Source organism: Panicum hallii, chromosome 2, assembly GCF_002211085.1.
Source record: "Panicum hallii strain FIL2 chromosome 2, PHallii_v3.1, whole genome shotgun sequence".
Classification (NCBI taxonomy): domain Eukaryota; kingdom Viridiplantae; phylum Streptophyta; class Magnoliopsida; order Poales; family Poaceae; genus Panicum; species Panicum hallii.
The window spans coordinates 3657183-3684187 of record NC_038043.1 but is presented as its reverse complement, the minus strand read 5'-3'; the positions used below and the strand labels follow the sequence as shown (position 1 = coordinate 3684187).

Genomic DNA, 27005 nt, shown 5'->3' with positions numbered 1-27005 from the left:
AGCACATTCGTTTCCCATAGAATCCATTGCAACATCATGCATAAGGTCGTGGATCTTACAAGTAATTTTAGAACAATACATATACTTGATCCGTCCAAAAGTATCATATTTTTGTTCAAATGGGACACTCTTCAAATCCTGATAAAATGACCTCGACTTCAGCTCATTGAAAATTTTTTCTCCAATGGTTTCAGGACACACTCTTGGTTGCTCTGGGATAAAACCATTGGCCATCCATAGGTGGATTAGACTTTGCACATCAATCTCATAATCCTTGGGAAACATAGCACAGAAAGCAAAGCATTGCCGCATATATGATGGCAAGCAATTGTAACTCAATTTAAGTACTGGTAAAATTCCATTTTCCTCATCACAAATTGTGCTTCTATTTAGTACAGCATCCCATTCTTGCTTGCTGGTCTTGGTCGCAGTACAGAGCCCAAAGCTGTAGCAGCCAAAGGAGAGCCAGAACATCTCTTAGCTACGTCACCAACCATGTCAACTAGTTCACGAGACCTTTGCTCTACTTGTTTTGAACCGAATGCTTTTGTTTCAATAATTTCCTTTATGTAGATTTCATCTAAGCTTTTGAGATTTTTTACTTCTGTTGTACCCATTAGCTGAGCAACTTTGTCATCACGGGTTGTTGTCAGCAGTGAGCTACCTTTGCCACCATGTTGAAGGTAGGACTTCAGCCTTTCCCACTTGTGCTCATCACGGTTCCAGACATCATCCAGTACGAGGAGGTACCTCTTCCCACTCACTACGTTTTGAAGCTTCTCCCGTGCTGAACTTCCACTTGGATTACAACCATTCTCTTTCACTATTCTATCAGCCAAGGAATCTGCATCAAAGTTATCAGAGACACACACCCAAAGCCGCAACTCGAAATGCTTCTGGATTTCAGGGTCATTGTAAATGAGTTGTGCTAAGGTGGTCTTGCCCAACCCTCCCATACCGACAATTGGATGGACCGTGAGATTCTCATTTCCGACTTGAGCAAGCAATGTAGAAACAACTGCCTTCTTCTCATCAGCTCTCGATCTGCTGGCGATGTTTGTTGGGTCGATGATATTAGAATTATACTGCCTCAAGTAATTTGTGGGCTCTGGCTGCCCTGGTTTGAATTTGAACCTAAATGCATTCATCTCGGCGACGAGGACATCAATTTCTTTCAAGATCACGAGGAGCTTGTTTGCCATCCTGTGACGGAAAACAATACGGTTGTGAGTAGGGAAGAGCTTTATTACATCTATGCCGAGGTCCTTGTTGTGGCCCTCCTTCTTGGCTTTGCGGCGCAGCGCCTCGTACTTGAACTCGTCGAGAACATCATTCGCCTGGTAGGCAACCTTCCGAACCTCCTCTAGCCAAACTTTCGCCCCTTCTCTCTTGGCTGCTGCCTGCTCCTCGGCGTCGGTGATGACGTCCAGGATGGCCGGCAGCTTGCGCTTGAGGAGCTTGTGCTGCTCCTCCATGCCCTCCATCACCTTGTACTGGTCCAGGAGGTAGCTGGAGGCCTTCTCCTTCACCATGGACACCAGCGGCCCGACCACCATGGTGGCCAGTACCTCAGCCATGGCTACGCCTGGAGCTCCAAAACACACGCACAGGACACAGGGAAACACGGTTGTTTGGGTGGAGAGGGAGAAGCTAGACAATGGGTTTGAGAAGCTGCTTTGTGGAAAATGAAGACTCAGAGCATTGACGTCGTTCGTCCAGATGCGTCTGATTTGAATATCTTGATTTGCATCTCATCAACTAACGAGGAGCCAGTCTAAGGAGAAGGAGACCATGTGCACTTTGCAGAAATTGTAGACCGTCCATCAGCATATCCAGGCCAGGAGAGAATAAAGAATACATCTCGAAGCCAGTAGTTTGTTAAATGCAACACTTGGGTCTCATGTTTTGTTTAATAATGGCAACTCGAAGTTTTGTTTTTGCAGGATCAAGCTACAGAAAGATTCTCCATCCAAACAAATGGACAACTCTATGATCTGTTATATATGGACAACTGGAATAGCATGGTCAATGAGTTCTATGCACTAGTTAAGTGCCCGTGCACATGGGCTGCTCAATTAAACCTAGAGAAAACATTTTATTTGGTTTCACCTCGCTTACAAACTATAATACAATTTACTTCATTGCGGTGCCTAATCGTGATCCTCTATGAAAATTAGGCAATCAAAGAATTCCTTGTATTCTCTTGGCACCAACTTAATCAACTTTTATGCAAGTAACAACTTAGACTAATTGATGCTAAAATCAGAAAAACAACCGGATCATAATTACTATTCGCAAGTGTGCTGAGATACTGCATTTGCAAGGAAACTACAATTTCCAGATTCTATAGACTAATAATCCGAGGCTGTCGTGGGTTGATGTCTCCGTGCTGAGGCTCTTGGTGCCAGTTACACTGCTACTCAAGCCCTCTGTTCAGAGAAGAGATTGTCTGCTCCACCAGAGACCTCAGCCGTTAAGCCCTCATGGTCAGTGTGCTCAAATAGGTGCTTTGCGGTGTCAATCCTGAAAATCAAAGAAAACTAAGAAGGTCCGTGAATCAGAAAGCTAATGCAAAATTGCTTTCCTAAGATGGGCCTTCACATTAAGCTGTTGTCGCAAAACTTGACAAGACATTTTAAAAAAGTAGTTCAGGTTTCATTAGAAGAAAATATAAGAGAATATAGAACAGTTAGGTTTATTTCATCCACGAGCCTAATTTCATGCGATGTACATATATATATGTGTAGAGCCTTGGCTGGTAAAATAGGCATGTTCATACAGAGAACTGCTACAAAACATATTTGTTACTATTAAGAGAAGTACCTATTTGAAGAATCTGGAACATATCATGTCAGGAAAGGAGCACCCAATTACAATAACCATAGCCTGCGTCCAAGTTTTGCAATCATATAACAATTTAATGTACCTGACTATGACTAACTGCAACTTGATGCTACATCCTGTTCTCTTGTTATGTAATTCCATTTAGATAATCCTATTGTACTGTATTAGACGACCCTGTCTCTTCTGCTATCAAGTACTGATTGCACAGCACATAACACCATGTTATAATCAGCATCCTAGGCCCATGTACAATATTGATCATTTTTAATTCTAAAACTTCTTTTAAAAAAAATCTAAATGTCATCTGCTATCGTCAACTAAACATTGTATACACAGATCACAATAGAAAGTCCACCTTCAGGGAGCACAGTAAGCACTTGCATGTAGAATAATAGAATTGATGTATAATGGATTGATTGCATTGAGGCCTAGGCCACTATATATAGGGGTACATGACTTGAAGGACAAGGAGCCTCTCCTACAGATATAGTAGCATATGGATTCAATCATAATCTACCTAATATAGAAATATCCATAACATGCTCTAATATTCCCCCGCAGTCACAGTGGGAGTACTACAGACGGTGAGATTGGAGAAGAAGCCAAAGGTAGAAACCAAAGGAGAAGTACGTGCGGGTGAGGCATGGAGGTGGGGCATCGCAGGGACGCCGCGCATCCTCGCCATACCGCACAATCGAGAACGATGAAGATGCCGGTGTGATCGATGCTAATGTTGGAGTAGACACACGCGAAGATGATGACGGCGATGGGCGACCCATCCGATCTTAGATCGGAAAACAAAAAAAGATGCTGATCATTTGACCGGCGAGAGAGAAAAAAAAAACCGATCAAGGATCAGGAAAAAGACTCTCTAAGGCAGCCAATCAACTCAATCGGCAGCGCGAACCCTAGGTATAGGCAGCGCAGCCCCTGGCGGAGATAATGGAGATAGATCTCACTGGGGGCGCGCGGAGCGGAAGCAGACGGCGGCTAGGGTTTGTGGCCTTGGATCAAAACCTAAACTTGTGATACCATGTAGAATAATAGAACTGGTGTATAATGGATTCATTACATTGAGGCCTAGGCCGGTATATATAGGAGTAAATGACTTGGAGGGCAAGGAGCCTCTGCTACAGATATAGTAGGATACGGATACAATACTAATCTACCTAGTATAGAAATATCCCTAATATACTCTAATAGTGCAGGTCAGGCATTTGCGCATATCAGCCCTTCTCCCCTCATCTCTTATGGTTTACGCGTATCTGCAAGTCCTGGCTGTGCACCAATATTGCTACTATTCGTGCCATCTAGAAGCACAATAAATATTTATACATGTAGTGTTTGGCATGACCTTTAGACAATAGTTGATCAACATTACTTGCGCTAGTGGTGGTTTTTAGGTCTTTGAACCGAGGAAAGACCCCAGATCATTTTGAAGGCTATCTGCAAGGAAGACAGAGATTGTATTGGTCAACACCAAAGGTAGCAGGAGTCCAGAGCTATAACGGGGGCAGGTTGAACTGAACATTATACTCTAGTTTGAAAGGAGATATCACTGTGATGTTTTGATTGTTTTCTAGCCTATATAATTGACAAAACCTGATCTGATCTCATCAGGGATCCAACACCTTTTAGGCAAAACTTGCGATTCAGTTTCCCTAACCCTCACAACAAATCCTATTATCAACACTGACAAATCGATCACAGTAAAAAAGTCACCGCAGCTAACCTACGGCCGACCGTAACATGGGTTCGCTTCCTTTTTAGGAAAGAGACAAATTTGTATTGCCAGTTTTCCTTCTCTGGCATGACAACTTCCTGTCCTGTCCTGTCCTGTCCTATCCCCGGTACGTTTTTAGTATGCAGTAAACAGTTCTAGGCTCAGTTATTTAGTACGCAGTAAACAGTTCTAGGCTCACATCTTTTCTGCATAGAGTAAAATGGCATTAAATGCTGCCTGTTGGATGTATTTATGGTATAAAAACTGCTAATCAAAAGTTTTATTTGCACATGTAGTAATTTTTCATCTGCCACGTAATTTGTAGCATTCTATGGTAATTCAAGTCAACGGATACGATAAGCAACTTTGAGGAACCTCATAAGCAAAGTTTTTATAAATTATGAGCACATTAGAACATGGATAAAAGCATTTACAACAAGAAACTGTCATTAATATATATAAAAAATAAAGTCTTCACGCCTGATCCTCTAGCACCAAAGGCAAGCATGGACTAGCTGCATCACTAGCTTTGTGTGGGCCAGCACTAACACCAAGCAACTCTTATAAAAAAATACCAAGCAACAAACTAAATCAGAACATAAAAACAAAAGTATGTGAGTTAGGATTGCACAAGCTACAAGCATATTTTTCCTAGCAAATAACAACGGCAAAATGAAGCAACAATCAGGTAACATATAGCGATTGAAAAATAGGTCAAATCAAAGAGCTATATCTAGTCTCAGTTTTGGTAGTTGTACATGAGCTAGAGAACTACAACTGAAGGCAAGCAATCAAAAAGGAATTACGAAATGCACAATGAAAATTGCATATGAAGTATATTGTTTTGCATAATCTAGAACTCCATTATTACCCAAGAGCTGTGTTATTGCTAAGATGGGATTCACATACTTCACTCTCACCTAAGTTCTCCTCATCAAGCAATTCTTCAGGCAAGGAGTTCAGTTTTAGATGGACAAGAATACTTACAAAACTTTGATAATAATGGTTATACTCATTCACTAAAAATTATGAACAGAACAAACTACTGCTCAGAAAACAAAACTATGGTGGATATGGTAGGTATAAATTGAGCATGCATAACTAGACTGCATGGTGTAATTATACATGCCTACTTGTTGGATATAAAAAAAATACTTGCATGAGTCTGCTAAGTTGCCTGCATTATGGGATTCACAAACTAAAATTATTTACATAAAAATGCTTACATGTATGTGTTAAATTGCCTAAATTCTAGGATTCACTTAATATCATGGTTTAATTTGGGAGCAACAAAATATGTTTGTTTTCGGTATTCAGAATAATATGGGAAAAGAAACTATTCTATACATTCAAACAATTGGATTACAATGGCTTTTGAGAATCATGAATTCGACAAATGAGTATTATTACTGACTACATAGCAGCTAGAACTAGCCAATAGAAAATGTCTCTCGGGAACACGTAGTGAGATCATGCATATATTAAGATTGCATAGAGCATCTGTCACTAAAACAAATTTATAAATGGTATAAACATGAAAAAAAGTAATTCTAGATAATCTGTACACTAAAATAATCAAGTAACTCGTAGTCTAGAAAATCACCAATCGAGCCACAAATAGTAGCATTGCATAATGATAACAGTACTAGTGGTACTGCCTAATTGAAAAGATGATTATTGTCTAATCATGGTGCATTGCAGCATGCTTTGGAAAAAATATAGAGAATAATATACCTCAAGTTTTGCAAATGTGTCATCTCTATATGCATCCAGATTGATATAATTGTTAATTTTCCTCATCTTCCATAATAAAATAGGACTTGGCTAACTGAAGAAATAGATTTGTCTACATATAAAATAGGGTTTCACCTAACTGAAGAAAGAACTACCTACTAAAAAAGCAATTATCTACCTAAATGGAGTAGTAGATTTGCATAGTAGAAATTGCACTTTACCTCAACATGCTTGACTATGTATATATGTAACCAAATCTGTCATTTCCAGTGTACCTGAATTAATTAAAATTGATTCAGTAAGCAAAAATCCTGAAAATACAGGAAATACTCAAATCAAAACACCACAAACGCTATACTAGTTGAATCAATTGTTTGTTGATTTAGCATAAGTTCCCACCAAATAAAATTCATACGTTCACCTCAGGGACCTCGCGTGTATGAAAAACAACACTTTGCCCAATGCAGAACAGAGTCTTTGGTCCTAACTGAGATAGTACTTTATCTAATTAATAGCAGATTATTGCCTATGTGCAACAAAAGTATTGCTTAGTATAATGATAACTTTTAGAAATTCCATGTGTTCAACCAATCACCAGCCTTTTAAATTCTGGTTTAATATCATAAGCAACGTGTCATAAGCATTTTGATTAGTGTTCAGTAGGCATTTTGATGATATCAGTAGAGCATCTCATAAGTTTAATATCCTCTATTCCAGTGTGTTAGTCTATCTGAACACAAAAATGCTAATCAAAGATGGATAATGCTAACCTGTGCCATGAGTCCCAACCTAAATTGTTGTCAAAACCAGGGAAAGGATAGTGACTGAAACAGCTATCTATGCTATAATTTATACTAATTGGACTGGCAAGTTGTTCTATTATCTTACTTCAGAAATATTCAAAGCAAAGCGAAACCAATTCACAAAACTAAATACAAGCTGGCAGGCAACCCCAATCAGACTTCCACGCATGTGGTCATCAACAACTTTATAGGTGGGATGAGCACACATCTGCAGTCCACAAACGCTCACTACTACAGAAACCATTTCTAGGGGCGGGTAAAAGGGTATTTCCTAGGGCGAGCGCGATACCCGTCCCTGCTTCTCGCAGTTATAAATATTGTTTGCAAGGTGGGTCACCCCATCAGCCGCCCTGGAAATCCATTTTTAGGGACGGGTCACCCCATCCCCCGCCCCTAGAAATTCATTTTCACGGCGGGTCACCCCATCACCCGCCCCTGCAAACTATTTTCTAGGGGCGGGTGATGGCTTCAGCCGCCCCTGGAAATGTCCTTCCTGCTAAAATTTTTATACCTTTTTCTTGCCAAATTTTTAAAATGGGGCTCTCAATTAATCCATTCAGATCTAATACTCAAATAACACTGTATATGCAATAAAATTATATAACCAGTTACGACCTCAATAAGAAAAGAGTAAGGGTACATCCATACTACTGTTCTTACAATAGTGCAAGTTCGTACATCAATACTTTAGGTCTTAAGTTCTTACAATAGTGCAAGTTCAAATCCATAAGAAAAGGGTAAGGGTACATCCATACATATTACACATTCATGCTCCTCCGACCCACTTCTGTAGATATGGAAGATAGTTAAGGTCTCCAATCGTCCAGCCTAGAACTTCATCAGAATAAGCTAAAGCACAGACAAGTGCACTCTTCTTCGCTTGCCAATGATAGACACATACAGTACTATAAATATCGAACAATGGAGTGTTAAGCTAATTTGGCTTGTAGAAGGTGAGTTTTGCTTGAAACTTCAAACCTTTGGTGAATAATGGCTCTCCACCCATGTAAGTTACATCCACCGCTTCAATGACTTGATCCAGAATCGCTAGAAAGCTCATTGCCGCATAGGTAGTACCTTGGAGGAGATCCTAAAAGGTGATAATAACGTTATGAAAGTTGAAAGATGTAACATAACTAAAGTTAACAATGATAAAAAGAATATCTTACCCTGTTATCTTGATTAAGCTAACAAAGCCTCTCAACAGTCTGAGTAACATTGCTTTCTCCCGCTTCGAGCTGCTTTATTTGAAAATATGAAAAGTCTAGCACAAAGTACCCATGATCCTGAAACTGCTCTAGGTAGGCCTCCACGGGTAGCCTCTCATAAGTTACCCAATTTGGTGCAACTCCACCCATTGCGGCAATTGAAACCATCGGGATGGTATCTCCTGGTGCCATCAAGGTGAAGTCTATATTTCGAACAGGTGCTTGAAAAGATATATGTACTTGTTTGAAATAAGGTTGACGAACAACCTCGGTTTGCACTACTAGAGTAGTACCATCCACAGCTTCGGCAACATCTTTGAGCCATCTAATATTGTTGATAAACTCCATTGTATGTAAGTAAATTTAGAAATTATTCATGTGTAGTAAAAAATATATTAAAAAAGGAACGAATCTTACAACGTTGGGAATTGATCCGCGTGTTCAATTGCCCAATGGCAAGCCAATGGCGCCATAAAGGTAAAATCCTGGACTATGAGGCAACGCATCCTCGATCATGCCTCCATGGCCACCAAAACCACCGCGGCGGCCACCACCACGGAACATCACTAATTTAAATTGAGAGCACAAAATCAAACATACTGGGAGGAAGGAGATGCTAGAGTGTGCATGTGTGTGCGTGCGTGTGTGCGTGAGTGTGTGTGCATTGAAATGGAAAAAGAAAGAAAAAATTAAGAATATACTAGGAGGAGGAAGGCGCTGCCAGGAGGAGGCGCCGCCGGGGCCCGCGGCCGTAGGTCCGCGGGAGGAGGCGCCGTCGGGACCCACGGCCGTAGATCCGCGGGAGAAGGCCGGCTGGGAGGAGGCACGCGGGCTTGCCTGGGGAGGAGAGGTCGGTGGCGTGGGGCGAGCAGGGCCGTGGCAACGCGGGGCAAGGAGGCGGCGGCGGCTCGAGGCAAAATTTCGGCAGCCTCCCGGCATCCTCCGCTTCAAATCGAAAATTTATCCAAGTCCCCGCTGCCGGTTCCATGTATAGAGAGGGTATTTTCAGGGGCGGGCGGGGGCATCGTCGGCCCCTGCAAATTGATTTCCAGGGGCAGGTGAGGCCTCCACCCGCTCTTGCAAATGATTTTCAAATTTATTCTGCAAATTCAATTAATTTCAAAAAAATAGCAAAACACATCCAAAAAGTAATAAAATTTCTACCATAGGAATATTATGACATATAGGAGTTGAAAAAAATATGACAACTACATTTCAGTGTTAATAGTTAAGAGTGTTGAAATGTAGGATTCTCGCACTTACTATCTCATACAATTCAAACCATACTTTGTGGTTTGCACACTCTTAAGCATTATATACACCTAAATATACTTGGCATATTTTTTCTAGTTCTATAGGTGACAATAACCTTAGGGCACAAAGTTGAGTTTTTATGTGATTTGCTATATTTTCATAATTAATTGAATTTTCTGTATGATTTTGAAAAAATATTTGTAGGGGCATGTGGGATATCACCCGCCCTTAGAAATGCATTTCCAGGGGCAGGTGGCGCCATCACCCACCTCTAAAAATGAGGCTATTTTCAGGGGCAGGTGATGGCGCCACCCGTTCTAAAGATGCATTTTCAGGAGCGGATCAGCTGCTACAGTACTCTCGCTCTTTTATAGAAACGGGTTACATTTTGACCGTAGAAACGGGTTACATTTTGACCGTCATTGCTACAAATCATTTTTTTAGCTGATTGTGTTAGTTTTAGAGCCACTACTACAAACCGTTATCTCGTTGCTATACAGCTTCTCCTGACGCAACATAGGAGCAAGCGACAATACATGTAAGCAACACTTTGAACATGCCACACATACATTTTGTCGAACAGGTTCTGGGCAGACAAGAGAAGGGAGGCGCACAGTCGTGTCGAGGCCGAGGGAGGGGAGGGAGGTGTATGCCTCCACGTAGATCTTGGAGCAGCTGCTCACGGTCTCGTTGTCGGCCATCCGGCCAAAATCCCCGAACCCTAACTCCCAACCTCGAAATCCCATAACCCTAACCCAATCATACCTTAATATGAGAGGAGGAGGAGGAGGAGGAGGAGGAGAACCTGCGTCGTCGCCGGCCATCGGCCACGATTCCACCAGAGGTTAACGAACGAATCGAAGGATTGGGAGAGAGCGGCTCACGAGAATGGAGAGGGCAGCGTGTCTGCGTTTGTGTGAACAGCGGAGAAGAGGAAGATGCCTAGCCACGATGGAAAGGATAAGGTCGTGCGTGATGGGTGTGACGGATAGAGCCAGTCATTCCAGCGAACAAAAACACGGCCGGCTTGGATAGAGTCATTACCTTATAAATAATGGGAAAATTGTACAGTATGCAAGCAGTTCATTTTTAACTTGAGTACATGACAATTAATTGGTTTCTTGGAGAGCTCACAACACACGAGCAGGATACAGGGTAAGATCCCGTTTGGATCCAAGCGCTACATGTGAAAGTGCTAAATGTTAGCACTAGTATATCAAAAAAGAGTGCTAACGATTGCGCGTTTGGATCCAAATGCTATTATATGAAAGTGTTAAATTTTAGCAGCAGTGTATCCAAATAAAAGTGCTACTGCATGGGCCAAAATTTATCGACTCGGGGAGCCCAAGCATTGACCTGGAGGAGCCAAGTGGATGTGTTTGATTATTGGTTGCATAAACTACGGCAATATACAGATTCGTTCGATTTGTTTATCTCGATTTGCATCTGTACAACCAACGAGAAGCCAATCAAGTACTGGATTTGCGATTTTGCATCTCTTCAACCAAGGAGAAGCCAATCAAAGTCAAATGTCGAACCATGTTAGAGGTGGTGGAGCCTGGAGGTCGTTGACGGCGAGAAGGAAGTGGCGCGGCACCCTGCCCGGTTCGTCTCGACGCCGTGGAGGTGGAGCCGAGGAGGCCGTGAGCGGCGGCGCAGCGGCCCTGGGTGCAGCCGCGGCGCCGGCGCCCTCCGTTCGCGTCCTCGCGGCCGGCAACTCCGCCATCTCCCGCAACGGGCCGCGGCTCGCCCACGCCGCTGTCCGTAGATCCGGTCGCGGCCTCGCGGGAGAATGGCTGCCATCGCCGCCGCCGTCGGAGATCAGGCGCGCGCCGGGGGGGGGGGGGGGGGGGGGCATTTCGCTTCCTCGGTCCGTGGCATTTCATTGGAAGTAGACAAAGAAAGTTGATTCTGCATCGTCAAGTATCACCTTCGATTCTGCATCCTCGCCTGAATTAGTTCAGCAAACATCGTCAGCAAGTATGAGCTTCGCCAACTTCATCAAACGGGCGATGGCTCTCTAGTTGCAACCATCCATGTGGCCTTGCAAATTATCAGCGAGCCAGGTCCGATTGATTACGGGAAGCTCTTGTTTCGAAAAATACAAACCAGAGCATTACATGGAGGGTGAATTCCTTGAATGTTTTATGGTTTCTGAGATTGGGGACACAAATAATAAGGGGGCGATTGGTTTGGGAGGGTTTATTATAAACCCCATTAATAAACCTTGTCTCTTTTTATTCAAAGATAAAAGCTTATTGGTGAGGCTTATGATCATAAGCCCATAAACCCCTCCAAGGGATGCTTATTGGGTTTATTTTCTGTGGACCCCACCAAAATCTCTCATCTTCCCTCCCGCTGCCCCTCACGCCCCGCACCCCACACCTACCCCGCACCCCGCACCCCCCAGACCCACGCTCGCAGCCTCTCCGCCCCTCGCGCTCGCAGATCCTCCGTCGTGGCGGCCGCGCTCCAGCTACCGCCGCGCGCACCCGTCCCTGCACGCCGCCTTAAAACTCCCACGCCGCCACGGTCCCTCACCACTACGCGCCCCTATCCCCGCCCCTATTTGCCGTCTTCAACCTCGTCGGGAGATGGATGGAGATGGTAACGACGGCTACCCGGACTACCTTTCGCAGCCTGGTCCCGCTGCCGGCTTCGATTTGTTCTCTCAGGCGGCTTCCACAGATCCGACCGTCCATGGTCCCCGGAGAGGCATTGCGGTGCTGGATCCCAACTCCTAGATGGATTTCCCTTACATGGATCAATACCAGCAGATCCTCCAACCCGCGGCGGGAAGTGGAGGTGCCGCCACGAGGATCCTGCCGGTGTGCCTGCCTCACGCTGCTCGATCTGCTCGAGGTGGCCGTGGAGGAGGTCGGGTTGGTGAGGGTCTCGCAAAATCCCTAGATTTTGGAGCTCATCCACGTGGACGTGGTACTGGCGGACGCGGTGGGCGTGGAGTACGTTGTGGATCTGGTTGTGGATCCCGTGTAGGATCTCGCGCTGCTCGATCTGGTTCGGGCAATGCCGGGCTGCCAGCGGCAACACTGTTGATGATTGGGATGGCGACATGGAAGAAGTTTCCCAAGGGAGCTCCAATGTAAGTTTGTCCTTCACTTCACAATAATCCTTGATGCAGTTGGCTGCTTCATGCTTGTTGTAGGTTGTTTGATGCTTGGATTAGGTTGTTTGATACTTGCATTAGGTTGTTTGATGCTTGCATTAGGTTGTTTGACCATTGCAGTAATTGGTGATATTTAGTTTTTAGAGTTGTTCATGGAGGGACATTAGTATTTATTTCCAATATTTTTTTTAGTAGATATGCACTGACAAGGCTGATTGGTCACAAGAAAATCTTTACACCTTGTGTGAGTTGTGGTGTTACTAAATAGAACTAAGGAATTGCAACAATGGCACTATGAGTGGAAGAGGATATAAGATTATGTCTGATAAATATTATTCAAGAACTGGTTTGATGCATGATAAGAAACAACTCAGGAACCATGTTGGTATACTCAAACAATTCTACCTGTTCTGGAAGATGTGTAATAACTTTAGTGGTATTAACCGTGGTCCTAGTGGAGAAGTAATAGCCAGTTATCACTGGTGGAAGACCAACCTTGAGATACATCATTTGTTTGCTTGTTCAAAGTATTGATTATGATAAACTAGATTTCTCTCATTGTGAGCTTGTTTGTCATACTGCAGAGCAAGTAGAATAAAGCTGAGTTGAGGAAGCTAATTCATGGGGAGCCTGATTATTGCCCTCATCTTGAGATCATGTTCAAGAATGTGGTTGTTGATGGAACCACCTCCTGCATACCAGAAGAGGAGGAGGAGGAGGAGGAGGAAGAAAATGAAGAGAATGACAAGTTTGATACTCCTATGAGTTCAGGGAGCAGGAGGAGGTCAACTATTACTAACACAATAGCTTCAAGTTCTGGAAAAAAAGCAAAAGGAGGTTTTATGAGTATGATGAGCACAATGATGAACAAGTGGGAAAGTGTAGAGGAAAGGAACCATGTTGTCCTGAAGGCCAATCAAGAGGAGAAAGCAAGAAAGAGGGATAAATTGGGGTCTGATGTGCAGTTCTGCATGGACTTGGCTGTGGAGTATGGGGCAACATCAGGCAGTGTTGAGCTTTTTGGATGTACCTTGTTCTTCAAAGATGAGTATAATAGGGTGGTCTTCAAGTCCATTCTAACAAATGAAGGAAAGCTAGATTGGATCAAGAGAATGTGTGCTCATGACAAGTTATATAGATAGGAATTTATGTTTAAGTGGTTGTGAACTTAATTTGACTATGTGGCTGTGAACTTAATTCGTCTATGTGGTTGTGATCTTAATTTATCTACGTGGTTGTGAATATCTTTTGTTTGTTGCTTACTTAATTTTTGAAATATATCTTGTTGTTGGACTAATATGTCTTTATTGTACAATGATGCCGAAGAAAATTCTGAAGCTGATGGGAATTCTAAAGCTGAAGGGGAATCAAGTGGTTCTTCAAGTGATGGTGATATTTGGGAGATGCTTCAGAATGGGAGAAAGAGAACCACATAGTTCATGGAAATGGTCTTCATGATTGGTATGTACTATGAAACTTAAATGAACAAAGCACCATATAGGGTTGCCACTGAAACAGGACTGGACTGGGTTGAGAGAACACTTGCCAATAGAATCTTTTGCTGCAACATGTTTAAGATGATTAGACCATTATTTGATAGATTGCATAATTTATTGGTGGGATCTTATGGATTGAAGTCTACAAGGAAAATGATATGTATAGAGGCTCTAGCATTGTTCCTGTATGTAGTTAGTGCACCTCAATCAGTTAGAAGCCGATGATCATTTTGTGAGATCAATGGAGACAGTAAGCAGAAAATTTGACCATGTCTTAAATTGTGTGATCAAGTTATCTAAAGATATTATTAAACCTAAGGATCCCACATTTAGTACTGTGCACCAAAGATTACAACAACCTCGGTTTGATCCCTACTTCAACAATGACATTGGAGCAATTGATAGGACACATATAAAAGTTGTTGTCCCAGCTAATAAGGTGGTTCAATATATAGGGAGACATGGATACACCAATCAGAATGTGATGGGTATTTGTGACTTCGATTTGAGGTTTACTTTAGTTGTTGCGGGATGGTCTGGATCAGTACATGACATGAGAGTGCTCAGTGATGCTAGAAACAAATACGGTGATAAGTTTCCACATCCACCTCCAGGTACACTACTAATTCTGTTAATTGTTTGTTTCACTTCTTTATTTAACCATATTTTACTCTTTGATGATGATTTGATTTGTAGGGAAGTTTTACCTGGTGGACTCTGGATATCCAAACCGACTAGGGTATCTATCACCATACAAGGGTACCAAGTATCACCTCCTCGAGTATAGAAATGGACCAATGCCAAGAGGTAAGAAAGAGATGTTTAATCATGCTCATTCTTCCCTTACAAATATCATCGAGCGGTCCTTTGGGGTTTTAAAGATGAAGTGGAGAATATCGTTGAATGTACCTAGTTCTCCAATAAAAAAGCAAAGCAAAATTATTGTAGCATGCATGGCACTGCATAATTTCATTAGGGATAGTGCTCTTGCGGATAAGGACTTTGAGTTGGTTGATGAAGATGAAAATTTTGTTCCTATGACCGAAGCCTCCACGGATGATGGTGATGAAATAGTCCAAGATGGTGATGAAATACTCCAAGAAGATATAAATATAAATTCACTCCGTGATGAAATAGCTAATGGGTTGTTTAGTAGATGATAAAAATTTGTATATATATTTGTGTGGGACTTTATTTTTTGTGTGATTGCTGGACTGAACAATGTATGTTTGTATGAATATTTGTGTAAAAATTTGTTTAAAATTTTGTGTGAATTTTGTGGAAAATTTGGCTTGACCAGCGAGCTGCATGCATCGGCAGAGCGCGGGTGCACGCAGCGCGCATGCATGCAGGCGCAGCGCGGGAAGGCCAACGCGGTGGGAGGGGAAGAAAAAAACGAGAGAGAGAAAAGGCATTATTAAGGGGTAGAATGGTCATTACTAACTGCACGGACTTTTTATAAACCCCTACAACAAATACTATTTTAGTAATTTTTTATAAACCCTTACAGCCAAACACCATTTTACAACCAAACACCATTTTACGTATACAATAAGCTCCATATGTGAGGGGCTTATAGACCATTTTATATTTACAATAAGCTCCCTATGTGAGGGGCTTATAGACTTATAAATTAGAGGTGTTCGTGAGCTACTAGCAGAACAGAGGTGACTGGTGAGCGACAGGCTTCACCGACTGGAGAGGCACGTGGTGGCATGGACGCTGGTGGACAGGAATGAAGCGAGCAACGACAGCCAGAGGGACCAAGCGACTCTGCTCGAACGATGATTGATCAACGATAGTACCAAATCAAACGATGCAAAGACGCCAGCTGTTGGCACCAACAATCAGCAAATACAGCCACGACGAGGGGCGAATTAAGAGAACAAAAAATACGAGCTGCATCAATCTTAACGGATCATCAAACTCGACAATAAAGATGCATTTTGTACATTACAACACTAACAAGAAAATCCACAGGACAACAGTACAAGCCTCCAGAACAAAAACTAAACCAAACAGAATTCACGAAACAGTCAAGATATCAGATCATGAATTTCAGTCACAATGTAACTCAGAAAACAGTCGCAATATCACGGCACAAGTTTCAGTCACATTTGGCACGCAAGGGATACACAAAGCAACCTGTAATGTGCGAAAATTCACAACCATCTCCAAGCTCAACAGTCACCATACAATTCAAAGCACGAGATTAGGACACTGGACCACTGCACTTGGCCATTTACCGAAGCCAACCCAATCAGAGAACATCATGAAGTGCACAAATCAAAAGGACAGTTTAGGTAACTGGTTCGAAACTGCTCATACGCTAAGTTCTCATGGCAACGCATTAACAAAATAGACATGACTTGTCTCAAAATCCCACAGGTTGCTAAATTCTTATGATGATGCAGGATAAAACAGAATGATAAACCCTCTCGAGATAAGTTCAGCAACACTACTACTCAAAACTTAACTAGATAGCACGAGCTCACTGCGTCACACCGAGCCACTTTGAGAAGTTCTCAAACTCGGTGTAGTCGCTGTCCGAAACCATGGTCTTGTACCACGCCTTTCCAGCAGCCTTGACCTTGGCAGCCTCCTCCTACAATGAATGGATCAACAGATAACGTTCAGTACATACTTGTTAACAAAAGGGTGTGCTGCAGAACAAAGTAATAACCATCTGACATATTAAATGAACAGTAAATAACTCAGATATTGGTCAGTTTTGCGTGTTGCTGATCAAAATGAAGAATCTTGAAAACAATGTAGACATATTGAACTATGCTGCTAAACAGATGGTCAGAACACATTTGGCTGTGCAGTGTTCCAGGGGACATGCATTCTAGTATCAAGTAACCAGCTTTTCAAAAAAAGTATCAAGTAACCACAACGCTACACCATTAAATTTCACATCCTAGCAAGGCATAGTGCAAAGTTAACCACCAACAGGAGGGATCAAACTTAAACATTCAGCACAAACAACCTGATCCATGCATAACCATGGATGTGTGTATAAATGTGAAGGTTACCCAAGCTTCCATTACAAATTGTTTCTAAGATATAGAACAAATACTTGCTCAGATATCTCCTCACATCTAAAGAAATGGAACAGAATATGGCAAATGTCTTACCAAGAACAATGGAAGTAACACAGAGTAGATATAGTATATAATGACAAAAACAATAGATTACCCATGCAGACAGCGTAGATATAGTATATAATGACAGAAACAATAGATTACCCATGCAGAATGGTCAAGGGTTACAGCACAGAAGGGCAAATAACAGAATATTTGTTGGCACAACTACCAATAGATCAATGCACATCACTAAACCAAGAAGAATCACTACAGGAGAAGCATGTGAAATAAACCTTCAGAGAAAAGTGCAGTACTAACACATCACCAAATTTCCTAATGTTATGATATATAAAACGAATTAAACCATTCATACAAGGCACGCAAATGTACTCAAAACACTAACAGTTATAAACATCACTACAGAAAGGTACGGTCAGTTAATGTCGACATCAGAAATGAAAGAGGAATGGAAATGGTCATACCGGGCTAAGCTTGGTCCTCTTGGAGTCAAGCTTCTCCTTCCTGGCCTTGACGCGGGCAGCCTCAGCAAGGGTGGCCATCTTGCGGGCAGTGCCGAGGTAGGGGTTGAGCTTGAGCACAGCAGCCATGTTCTTGAGCGGATTCTTCCTCTTTTCCCTGCGCTTCACCTCCTTGTTTAGTGGCTTCACCACAGACTGGACCTCGTCAGAGTTGATAATCCTGCCCAGGTCAGCGTTGGACATCTTGGGCCTAGGCAGCACGAAGCCCTTCTTCTGCGACGGGGCGTCGAAGGTGCCATACACCTCCTCAAGCTTCTTGAACGCGCTCTCGGTCCAGATCACAAAGCGCCCGAGGTGGCCACCAGGGGCGAGGTCGAGCAGGTTGAGGCGCTCGACGTTTGCGACATCCACACCGGGGAGGTTGCGGAAGGCCTTGACGATCTTGGAGCCCTCGGTGCCGTAGACGATGAGCGGGCCCTTGCGGTTGATGTAGCGGCGGTTGCGCATCTTACCCTTGCCGGGGCGGATGCCAACCGAGTCCTTGGCCTTCTCGGCGTCGGCGTAGGCGCCGACCTGCTTGAGGATCTTGATGGCCTGGGAGGTCTTCTCGATGGACTCGGCGGAGTCGGAGATGACTAGGGGCAGCTCGGGGACGGCCTCGATGCGGTGGCCGCGCGCCTGGACGAGGGCCGGGACGGCGGTGGCGGCGAGCGCCGAGGCGACGGCGACGCGGCGGAGGTTGACGTTGACGCGGCGGTGCCACTTGCGCCAGATCTTGGTGGGTGCGAACATGCGGCCGCCGCGGCACATGTTGCCGAAGGCTCCCTGGCCGGCGCGGTGGGTGCCGCCGCCGGGAACGCGGGGGATACGGGACACCGCGCGCCCGGTGCCCCAGGACTCCGCCGACGTCTGGTGGCCGGCGCGGCGGGAGACGGCGTAGGGCTGGCGCTTGTTGCAGGACAGCAGCTTGTGGGTGAACCTGACGATGTCGGGGCGGATCGGCGCGCCGAGGACGGCCGGGAAGGCGATCCCCGCGGCGTCGGTGGCCATGTCGCCCTCCAGGGCCTTCACGGAAACGAGGGGGCGGTTGGAGGCGACCATGGCGGTAGCAGCGGCGGCGGCGGCGGCGGCTAGGGTTTTTGGGCGGGGCGGCGGAGGTGCGAATGGAGGCGGGTCGCGAGGGGAAGAGACTTTATAGGTGGAGGTGGCTAGGGTTTGAGTCTGGGGTTATCGGGGAGTGATCCGGGACGTTGATTTGGGGCGAGCGGTGGGATGTCATGGGGAATGAGTAGGCTGGGCCTGGAGAACTCTATCTCTATGGGCCGGCTCATGCTGTTGGTGCTCAGTTTTTAAGAGGCCGAGGGAGGCCCAGCATGTAAATATGCTGTAGTTTCACTGATAAAAATAAAACGGTGTAGTCTCTTTTTAAAAAAAAATAAAAAAAAGTCTGTTTTACTACCCATTTGACCCCTAAACATAATTTTGGCTCAAACTAATCTTCCAAACTTTTTTAGTTGGTCAAAAATAACCCATATTAGATTGTGTCCTCTTTCTATTTAAACACACATGCAAATTGAGTTTTAAGTTCAAATTTTGTGGGGTGATATAAGACATGATATCACTTGTGTTAAAAATACCTCAAAACACATAATCACAAAAGTTATTTTTTCTGACATATGAAATCATTTTTAGCACACCCACAATATTTGAACCTTTTTCGTAATGGAAAAATTTTGAATTTGAGACTCACTAGGAGTAGATCGGATAAATTTAAATGGTTTGGGGAGAAAATCAGCATAAATGTTGCTCTGGAAACTAAAAATAGGACAAAATGAGTTATGAAGATAGAAAAATGGCCTTCTTTCTCTCTTTTTTTCAAAGTTGTTGTGCTCTTTTAGCAAAAATATGTCGTGTTTTCCCTATGGGAGCATGCTCATTCCACCACGCCTGGTTGACCATTTGAGTTTTAGGCAATTAGGCGGGCAGCACTCCTAGTTGAAAAAGTCTGCCACCTTCAAGGTGACTAGGAGGAGGGATACTAACTTCTGCAGCATGAAGATGACGTGATGCTAGGCAATATGTTCACAGTGGCAACATGGTAAGAGAGATGTTCACGAAACAAGGGACAACTACGCTGAAACCTTCCTGCAGCAATAGCATTCGCCTACACCCTCACATGAGATCAAGAGCCTCATGATTGATCAAGGACTAACAATGGGCTTCACGCACTCACCTTATCGACATCTTGATCCATGTGATTTGCTCCCGCTGCCTTCCAAGCCTAGTTCAACATAAAGCATTGCCAGTACTACTGCTAGTAGAACAAGGATGTCATTTTTCTCCCCAAGTCCACAAACCGACCATGGCCTAAACCTACATATACAGTCACTACAACAACAGCACACAAGATGCAATGCCTAAATAATATTGGGACTGGGCACTGGCACTGGGAAGTGGGAACTAACCCTTTTGTTCTTTTCATGCACCTCCGACCTTCTCCTCACCTCCCAAGTCATTTATATACCATCATGTGGAGGATAGGAACCAAAATGAGTCAATAACTCATAGAGTAGGTGAAGGTAACTTGAGTTAAAAGCATTAGACGACGTACGTGTTGTTGCATTGAGAAGTAGGTTCAACGACGTGAGGCGGACTCTGCCATCCTAAATAATATTGTGCAGTATTTCCTCCATTTTTAAATGTAATATTATGCTTTTAATTCATTAGCTTATCACAAGAATTTCATAAAACACATAATTTAACTTTTTAAGAAAACATAGCAAATAATGTCTACCACCCCACAAAGTTTGAATTTTTTGACTTGGAAAATTTGAACTTAAAACCCAAATTGCACGTAGAGGAGAAGTATTATAAATCTCGCTAGGAGTATTATAAATTTCACATGGGCTGGGTTATTCTTTAGTTCTATTAGCCCAATAGGAGGCAAAGGGAGGCCCAATAAGTGAATTTACAAGTGTGATAATTGGTAGAAACAAGAAGCCAGAAAACACCTTATTAGTTAAGTGTTTTCCTTTCGGAGAAAATACACAATTTCAGTGTGTATTTACATGAACTGTGCATGTTTGATCCACGAGCCAGCGTGCACTGTAGAAGCTGCTTCTCTGAGCCACTAGGACCACGCGATCACGATCTTGGTGAACCGGCCGTGAAGCTCGAGAGGACCCCTGTAGGGCAGCGCCAAATGCAGACGGTTGAAGTAAGCCAGCTTGTCCTACCTGGAGTGCAGGGAGAGCGCATTGGCTAGGGTCTCGAGTAGCAGCAATTCCTATCATGGCTCTCTTAGGCCATTTGTAACACCCCAGGTATCACCCAACCCTAGAATGCTACACAACTAAATTCCAAGTTGCCGAAATAGAAAATTTCGACAGTATATACATTGAAACAGGCACAGTGCAGAAGCAACAATAGATAGACAATATGTATAGCGTGATACTCCAACAGAACAACTCTATCTTTAACAAACATTAGCAAGGGTTCTCTACCATCTCACGAACTCAGGAGAAACATCTTGGCGTTATGAGATCATGTAAGATCGTAGGATGTGTAACTAACCCATTTCCCATGCTCTTTTCAAAGGACAACCTGGGGAGGGAAAAATAAGGGTGAGATTGAATAATCTCATCAAGCAAACTACTATTTAAACCATATTAGATTAATTAATCATTTAATGTTGCAATAAGTATTAGAGGATAGCCCTCGCCTATCCGCTTCTTTCTCTAAGAATTAGGTGATCATGGCATGAAAAATATAGCATTAGTTTGTAATGAGTTACCTCTAAAGAATAATGTATGATCTGAATAGAACAATAGAAAGTCACTCGCAAAAGCCATAACACATAGGTTGCCATAACAACCGGGAAAATAAAGTAACATAAATGCATATCATATCCCATAACAAAATAAAATAATATTTAAATAAATTGAAGGGCTTGCGAATGCAAGGAAGGAAAGTATATAATATTCCACAATCCTTTTAGCCATACCTTAACTCACCTCACTAGGAAAAAGGGACACTTCTCGTGTTAGTTTCGATGCACCCACGTCAAACCAACATCCAAATATCCATACAACCCACATGTAGTATATCCAAAGTCCGATATACCGTAGCGCAATGTGAGATATAATTATTCAGAGTATATCGCAATATACTTCATCACATCCAAATCTCAAAACCATTTAGAGATGCATATAAATGCACATAAACTCCTGCCTTCATACCAACAAGGTATGAAGCTGCATCGATAAACGATGTTGTACCGGTACGGTCACTGCTAGAAGCGGCGACATAACTCCATATGCCAATGCAGTGAATAAGATGTGATGCCATGTCTCCTGCCTTCATACCTAACAAGGTATGAAGCTGCATCGATAAATAATATTGTATTGGTACAGTCACAACCATAGGTTCGCGACATAACTCCAAATGTCATGCCATGCAATGAAATGTGATGCAGTGCCACAAGATAAGTACCATCTCCAAAAAAAAATCCAGACATAAAATACTCCATAATGTAAACCGTAATAAACCATCATACTCAAGATACATTGAATGGTAAAGTCTCATATATGCCAACCATTAGCATAATAGTAATTCATACCATACAATCTATCGACCCCCACTTGTCTTAGTAGATTTAGGATATCTTGTAGCACTATTGGTTCTCGATATGATGAAAGGCACCAAATCAATAACCTAAACCTCTCGCATATATATATATATATGAGTGTAGACAAAACTTATCCTATATATATATATATGCGAGAGGTATACCACCATGCGTATGTTCACATACTTATTTATCACTTTGGGTATATTTATATACATACTTCAAAGGGATATGTATGAAAAATTTCAAAAGCATCTCTATTTTTTAAATATATCATGATACATTTAGTATGTCCATATACTCCATGTATGATCACATACTTAAAAGTATATACCATCACAGATGGTCTAGTATGATCATATACATCTCGTACATACCTTTCGTTGTGTCAGATATATCCTACATCATAAGATACGCATGTAGGAGTAGCTACAAGCGCGTGTAGAATGAATTTTTCCTATATATATATATATATATATCAACTCATTAAGGACCTCTTATAAATAAGGAGCTACCCAAAATTCAGTACTTATATTTTAACACATCACCCCAAGTCTTGTAAGAGATTACTCCTATCATTCCTTGCAACCCCCAACATCCTTGTACTCAAACTTGTTAGCAACTAAGAGTAATAAAACAGCATAAACGATACAAAGGCTTGTAAACACTAAAGTTAACATACCTCTGTAACCCACCCTAGTAGCTATTGTTGGTGGAGAGTACCATTCAGAATGAAGAAGCACCACAACAGGCCGTGGAACAAACTCTAAAGGCTCGACAGAAGAAAGAGACGCCTTCGGTTAGGATAAAATAATTTTCTATTTAATAGGAATCCATCATATCAGTTACAGTTATATGGGTATTTATAGGGGGCGGTTCACCTACCCTCCAACGTAATTACACCTTTTTATTCCCCAACAACTATATTCCAAGAATATTCTAAGGGCAAACAGTAATTTGCTATCTAAGCCCCCTTTACAGCTCATCACGGCCTTCGGGCCTAGCTCGACTTGCCCCTTTACAGCTCATCACGGCCTTCGGGCCCAGCTCGACTTGCTTATTCCCTATGCTACGGGCCTTTGGCCCCTAGACTTGGCACCTCTGCCGGCTTGGTCGCAGCGTTAGCTTCGTTCAACTCATCCTTCGGGAGGTCTTCGTCTCTATGACTCTTCGGCTCCGACCGAAGATCCTTAATTTGTTCATGAAGCCCTGGAGAGTCGCTTGGTCGCCCTTCATCTTCTGACCCTTCAGCGCGATCCGAAGGTGGCGCCCCCCAACAGCTATTACGGCATTAAGCATACATTGGACTTCAATTAAAGTAAAAGAACGTGTCATAGGTTAAATAACCAAGCATATGCCACATGTGCAATAATTTATCAACCTCAACCATAATATCAAAAACCATCATCTATCGAACATTTTAAGCATATAGGCACTCATGTTGAAGTAAGGAAAAATACCCACCACATAGCTACATTGGTTAGAAAAAACATATTCATACCTTTCCGAATAATTATGAATGTCGTCTATAACTATTCAGATTACCATAAAAGAGCATAGATATTCACATCGAACCCATAGAACATATATCAAACCAATTAGAACATGGTCAATAGATCATATTGTATTAGTTGTGGTTCTGAATTTTAAAGTGGAGGTAGATTAAATAACAAGTTAAAGCTGGTAGCAACCACCGCTACGTTTACTTGCCTTCACCGATGATGAAAACAGACGCTAGTTGCGTCTCGAAGTGACTCCACCTAAAAATACATATTTTCAGTTTGCAACAGTATCAAAGATGTATATAAACAGCAACCAAGCGCTTTCTACGCCCGGGACAATGCCACAATAAAGCCTGACAATAAACTGGAAATTCAGCCAACAGCAGCACTACTGCCTCATCTTTTTGTACCTTTTAATCCACAAGGTTTATGATGGTAAACAAATGAATTTCTGAAATATAGAGATCAAGACCCACAACTTTCATAGAGAAACTTTATTTTTATTATGTCTTTAAGATGGCCTAAACTGCAGTTGGAAACTGACTTCAGAATCTGCCCGAAAATCAGGACAACAAGCTTAACATCTTCATACCTCCAAATCCATTTGTCCAAAAAAAAATCTATAATCTCACCAGAGGATAGATAGTTCCATGATCTACAACTTTGATATTATCCATATTCGCACTAGAGGTCCACAAGATGGCCTAATGCAGGGTTAAACCTTAACTGAAAACTCTGCCAAATTAACAGTATACCTGAATTTGAAAATCTATTTCTGGAGGTTCCCTCATCCAAAAATCGTGATCTTTATCAATCTGAAAAGCTAATGAAAAGTACTACAAGTTTCTCATAGTTGGAAAGTCTAGTTATGCCTTTGAGGTTTTCGAAAACCTCCCAGATCCAGCTCTGACCTGTTTTTCGTCAGAAAATAACAGCTAGCTTCAAAAATCCATATCTCCCAAACCACTAGAACCTAAAATCATGAAATTTCATGACCTAGCAGATCTAAAGGTCCTCTATGACTTTGTAGTTCACCAAAGAATTTATTTCGGCCTCTAAGTAGCCATAATCGATCCTCCAAACAAGGCTATACTAAAATCGATTCTGAAATCTGAGGGTGAGACACCAAAAAGCCCTCTATCCCCTCTAATCGGAAGTGGGAGAAGAGGGACTACCCAGGCTATTGATATGTATGTTCCATAAGAAAAGAAATAGCAATTTTTAGTTGAAATTTATAGTTCAATTTTTTTTATAAAATAGAATAGTTTCCGATTCACCAAGCCTACTCTTATCTCTCTCTAAAGGAATTAAAAACAAAATAAGAATAAGAAAAAATACAGGAATTCTGGATTTTTCAAAAATTCTCTCATTAAAATATTCAAAAATTCAGAATGGGTTTAGTTGCTTAAATTAAAAAAGTGAATCAAATAATTTTGTTATCTAGTTATTAGTTAAAAATATTTATTACAATAAAAAAGATTGAATCATTTTACTTTCTATTCATTTTTGTATTTCTTTCTCTTAAAATAAAGGAGCTCTCTCACTTAATCTCCAAACCAAACTCCATCATAGACAACTAATTTGAGCAGGGAGGATATATCCCACTCACCTTTGTTACCCTCATAACCCTAGGGTAGTAGAAACGGTGGGGGAAAGACCGATCTACACTGGACATGAACCTCTCCTTGCTCCTCTTATCGTCCTCAATCTATTTTACACTCTTCTTCCAAGGATTGGGCGCTGCAGGGGGAGGATTTGGGTAGGGCAGCCATGAGAGGAGGGAGGAAGAAAGGAATGTGAGGAAGGGGGTGGGAGTCGGTCAAGAGGGAGGAGAGGGTGTGACTGAGGGAGGGGTTGCCGGGTTAGGCCTCCATTCTAAACTCCTTTCTTCTTTCTTTCTCTTTTTTTTTCTTTGTTATTACACCATTTAGAACAACTGATTTTCAAGAAGGATCACGCTTGGATCCATGTGATCTGCTCCTATTGCCTTCCAAGCCTAAACCACCTAGCATGATCTCTGAAGAACAATTTTTTTTTAAAGAAATCTCTCAAGAACAATGCCTTGTGGAACATAACAACTAGAACTGTTTGGTCTGTTTCTTTTATATATACTCGTCGCATTCCAAGACATCTCTATATATACCACCCTTGAGAGCAATAATCCCTCAAAAAGTGAGTTTATAACTCATACAGAAGAGTAGGTAAAGTGAGACTTATTAGTAACTCCACTTGATGTGAGGATGATCTTGGAGGAGCAGCAGGGATATGATGGGGAATGAGTGGGATGTGCGTGTGGTATGAGACAGCTCATGCGGGTTGCTATAGTCCTTTTAGTAGGCTGAGAGAGGCCCACATGTAAATAAATATATTAAATTTTGTAGTCTTTAATTTTTTTAAAAAAGATCTGATTTACTACCTTGAGCATTTCACTTTGTCCATTGACACCTAAACATAACTTCAGCTCACTTAATTCTTCCAAACTATTTTAATTGGGTTCAATTTGACCCCTAATATATAATATTTGTCTTCTCTCTGTTTAAACGTATGTGCAAGTTTAGTTTCAAGTTCTAAATTTATACGGTTACAGAAGATATTATAAATTATGTTAAAAATATCTTGAAACACATAAAAGTATGTTTCTAACATAGAAAATCATGCTTACCACTGCCACAAAATTTGAACTTTTTGACATGACAAAACTTAACCATTTTAGGCAGCACGCCGAGCACTTCTTCAATTACCTTCAAAGGCAAATAGCAGTTGCTCTTGCTCTCAACGACTAGGAGAACGATTAGGAGGGGATATCTAACTTCTTGAGGCAGTCTGAAGATGCGGTACCTTATGTTCAAAGTGGCAATATGCTAAGAGAGATGCTCAGAAAATGAGGGAACAAGTGCGCTGTAACTTTCTTGCAGCACCAACATTCGCCTACGTCCTCTCATGAGGTCAAGAGAAACTGAATGTTCCATGGACTCGCCTTAGTGGCATCTTGGATCCATGTGATGTGCTCCTGCTGCCTTCCAAGCCTAGACCACCAACATACAACATTGCCACTGCTAGTAAACACAAGGATGCCATTTTTCTTCCGAAATCCAAACTTAGCATGATCTCTCAAAGGACAA

At 42.3% G+C, this 27005-nt stretch overlaps 2 protein-coding genes and 1 long non-coding RNA gene across 8 annotated transcripts; all 3 read right to left on the bottom strand.

The window, feature by feature from the left end:
* Window positions 1-251: 251 nt before the first annotated feature.
* Window positions 252-1718, bottom strand: LOC112880093 (putative disease resistance protein RGA4). The gene has a single exon (XM_025944578.1). The coding sequence runs from the start codon at window positions 1575-1577 to the stop codon at window positions 390-392; it is 1188 nt and encodes a 395-aa protein (XP_025800363.1). The 5' UTR covers window positions 1578-1718; the 3' UTR covers window positions 252-389.
* Window positions 1719-7705: 5987 nt separating this feature from the next.
* On the bottom strand, window positions 7706-10575 carry LOC112879436. Of its 6 annotated transcripts, XR_003226069.1 has the most exons (5): window positions 10372-10573; window positions 8730-8878; window positions 8580-8637; window positions 8274-8494; window positions 7706-8194 (listed from the first exon to the last, which is right to left on the bottom strand). It is a non-coding gene; the product is annotated as an uncharacterized LOC112879436 (long non-coding RNA). The 6 variants fall into 6 exon arrangements; XR_003226068.1 differs by having other exon boundaries at window positions 8580-8878; window positions 10372-10575; XR_003226067.1 differs by having other exon boundaries at window positions 8274-8654.
* Window positions 10576-16365: 5790 nt separating this feature from the next.
* Window positions 16366-18929, bottom strand: LOC112881774 (60S ribosomal protein L4-1-like). Its single transcript, XM_025946636.1, has 2 exons — window positions 17758-18929; window positions 16366-16794 (listed from the first exon to the last, which is right to left on the bottom strand). The coding sequence occupies exons 1-2, from the start codon at window positions 18853-18855 to the stop codon at window positions 16681-16683; spliced, it is 1212 nt and encodes a 403-aa protein (XP_025802421.1). The 5' UTR covers window positions 18856-18929; the 3' UTR covers window positions 16366-16680.
* Between the last annotated feature and the right edge of the window lie 8076 nt (window positions 18930-27005).

Excerpts from the sequence above, each read along its gene's own strand:
- LOC112880093 (XM_025944578.1), bottom strand. The coding sequence starts at position 1,577 with ATGGCTGAGGTACTGGCCACCATGGTGGTCGGGCCGCTGGTGTCCATG.
- LOC112881774 (XM_025946636.1), bottom strand. The coding sequence starts at position 18,855 with ATGGTCGCCTCCAACCGCCCCCTCGTTTCCGTGAAGGCCCTGGAGGGC. Across the intron at positions 16,795-17,757 it reads AGAGGACCAAGCTTAGCCCG|GAGGAGGCTGCCAAGGTCAA; the intron begins GTATGACCATTT and ends CATTCATTGTAG.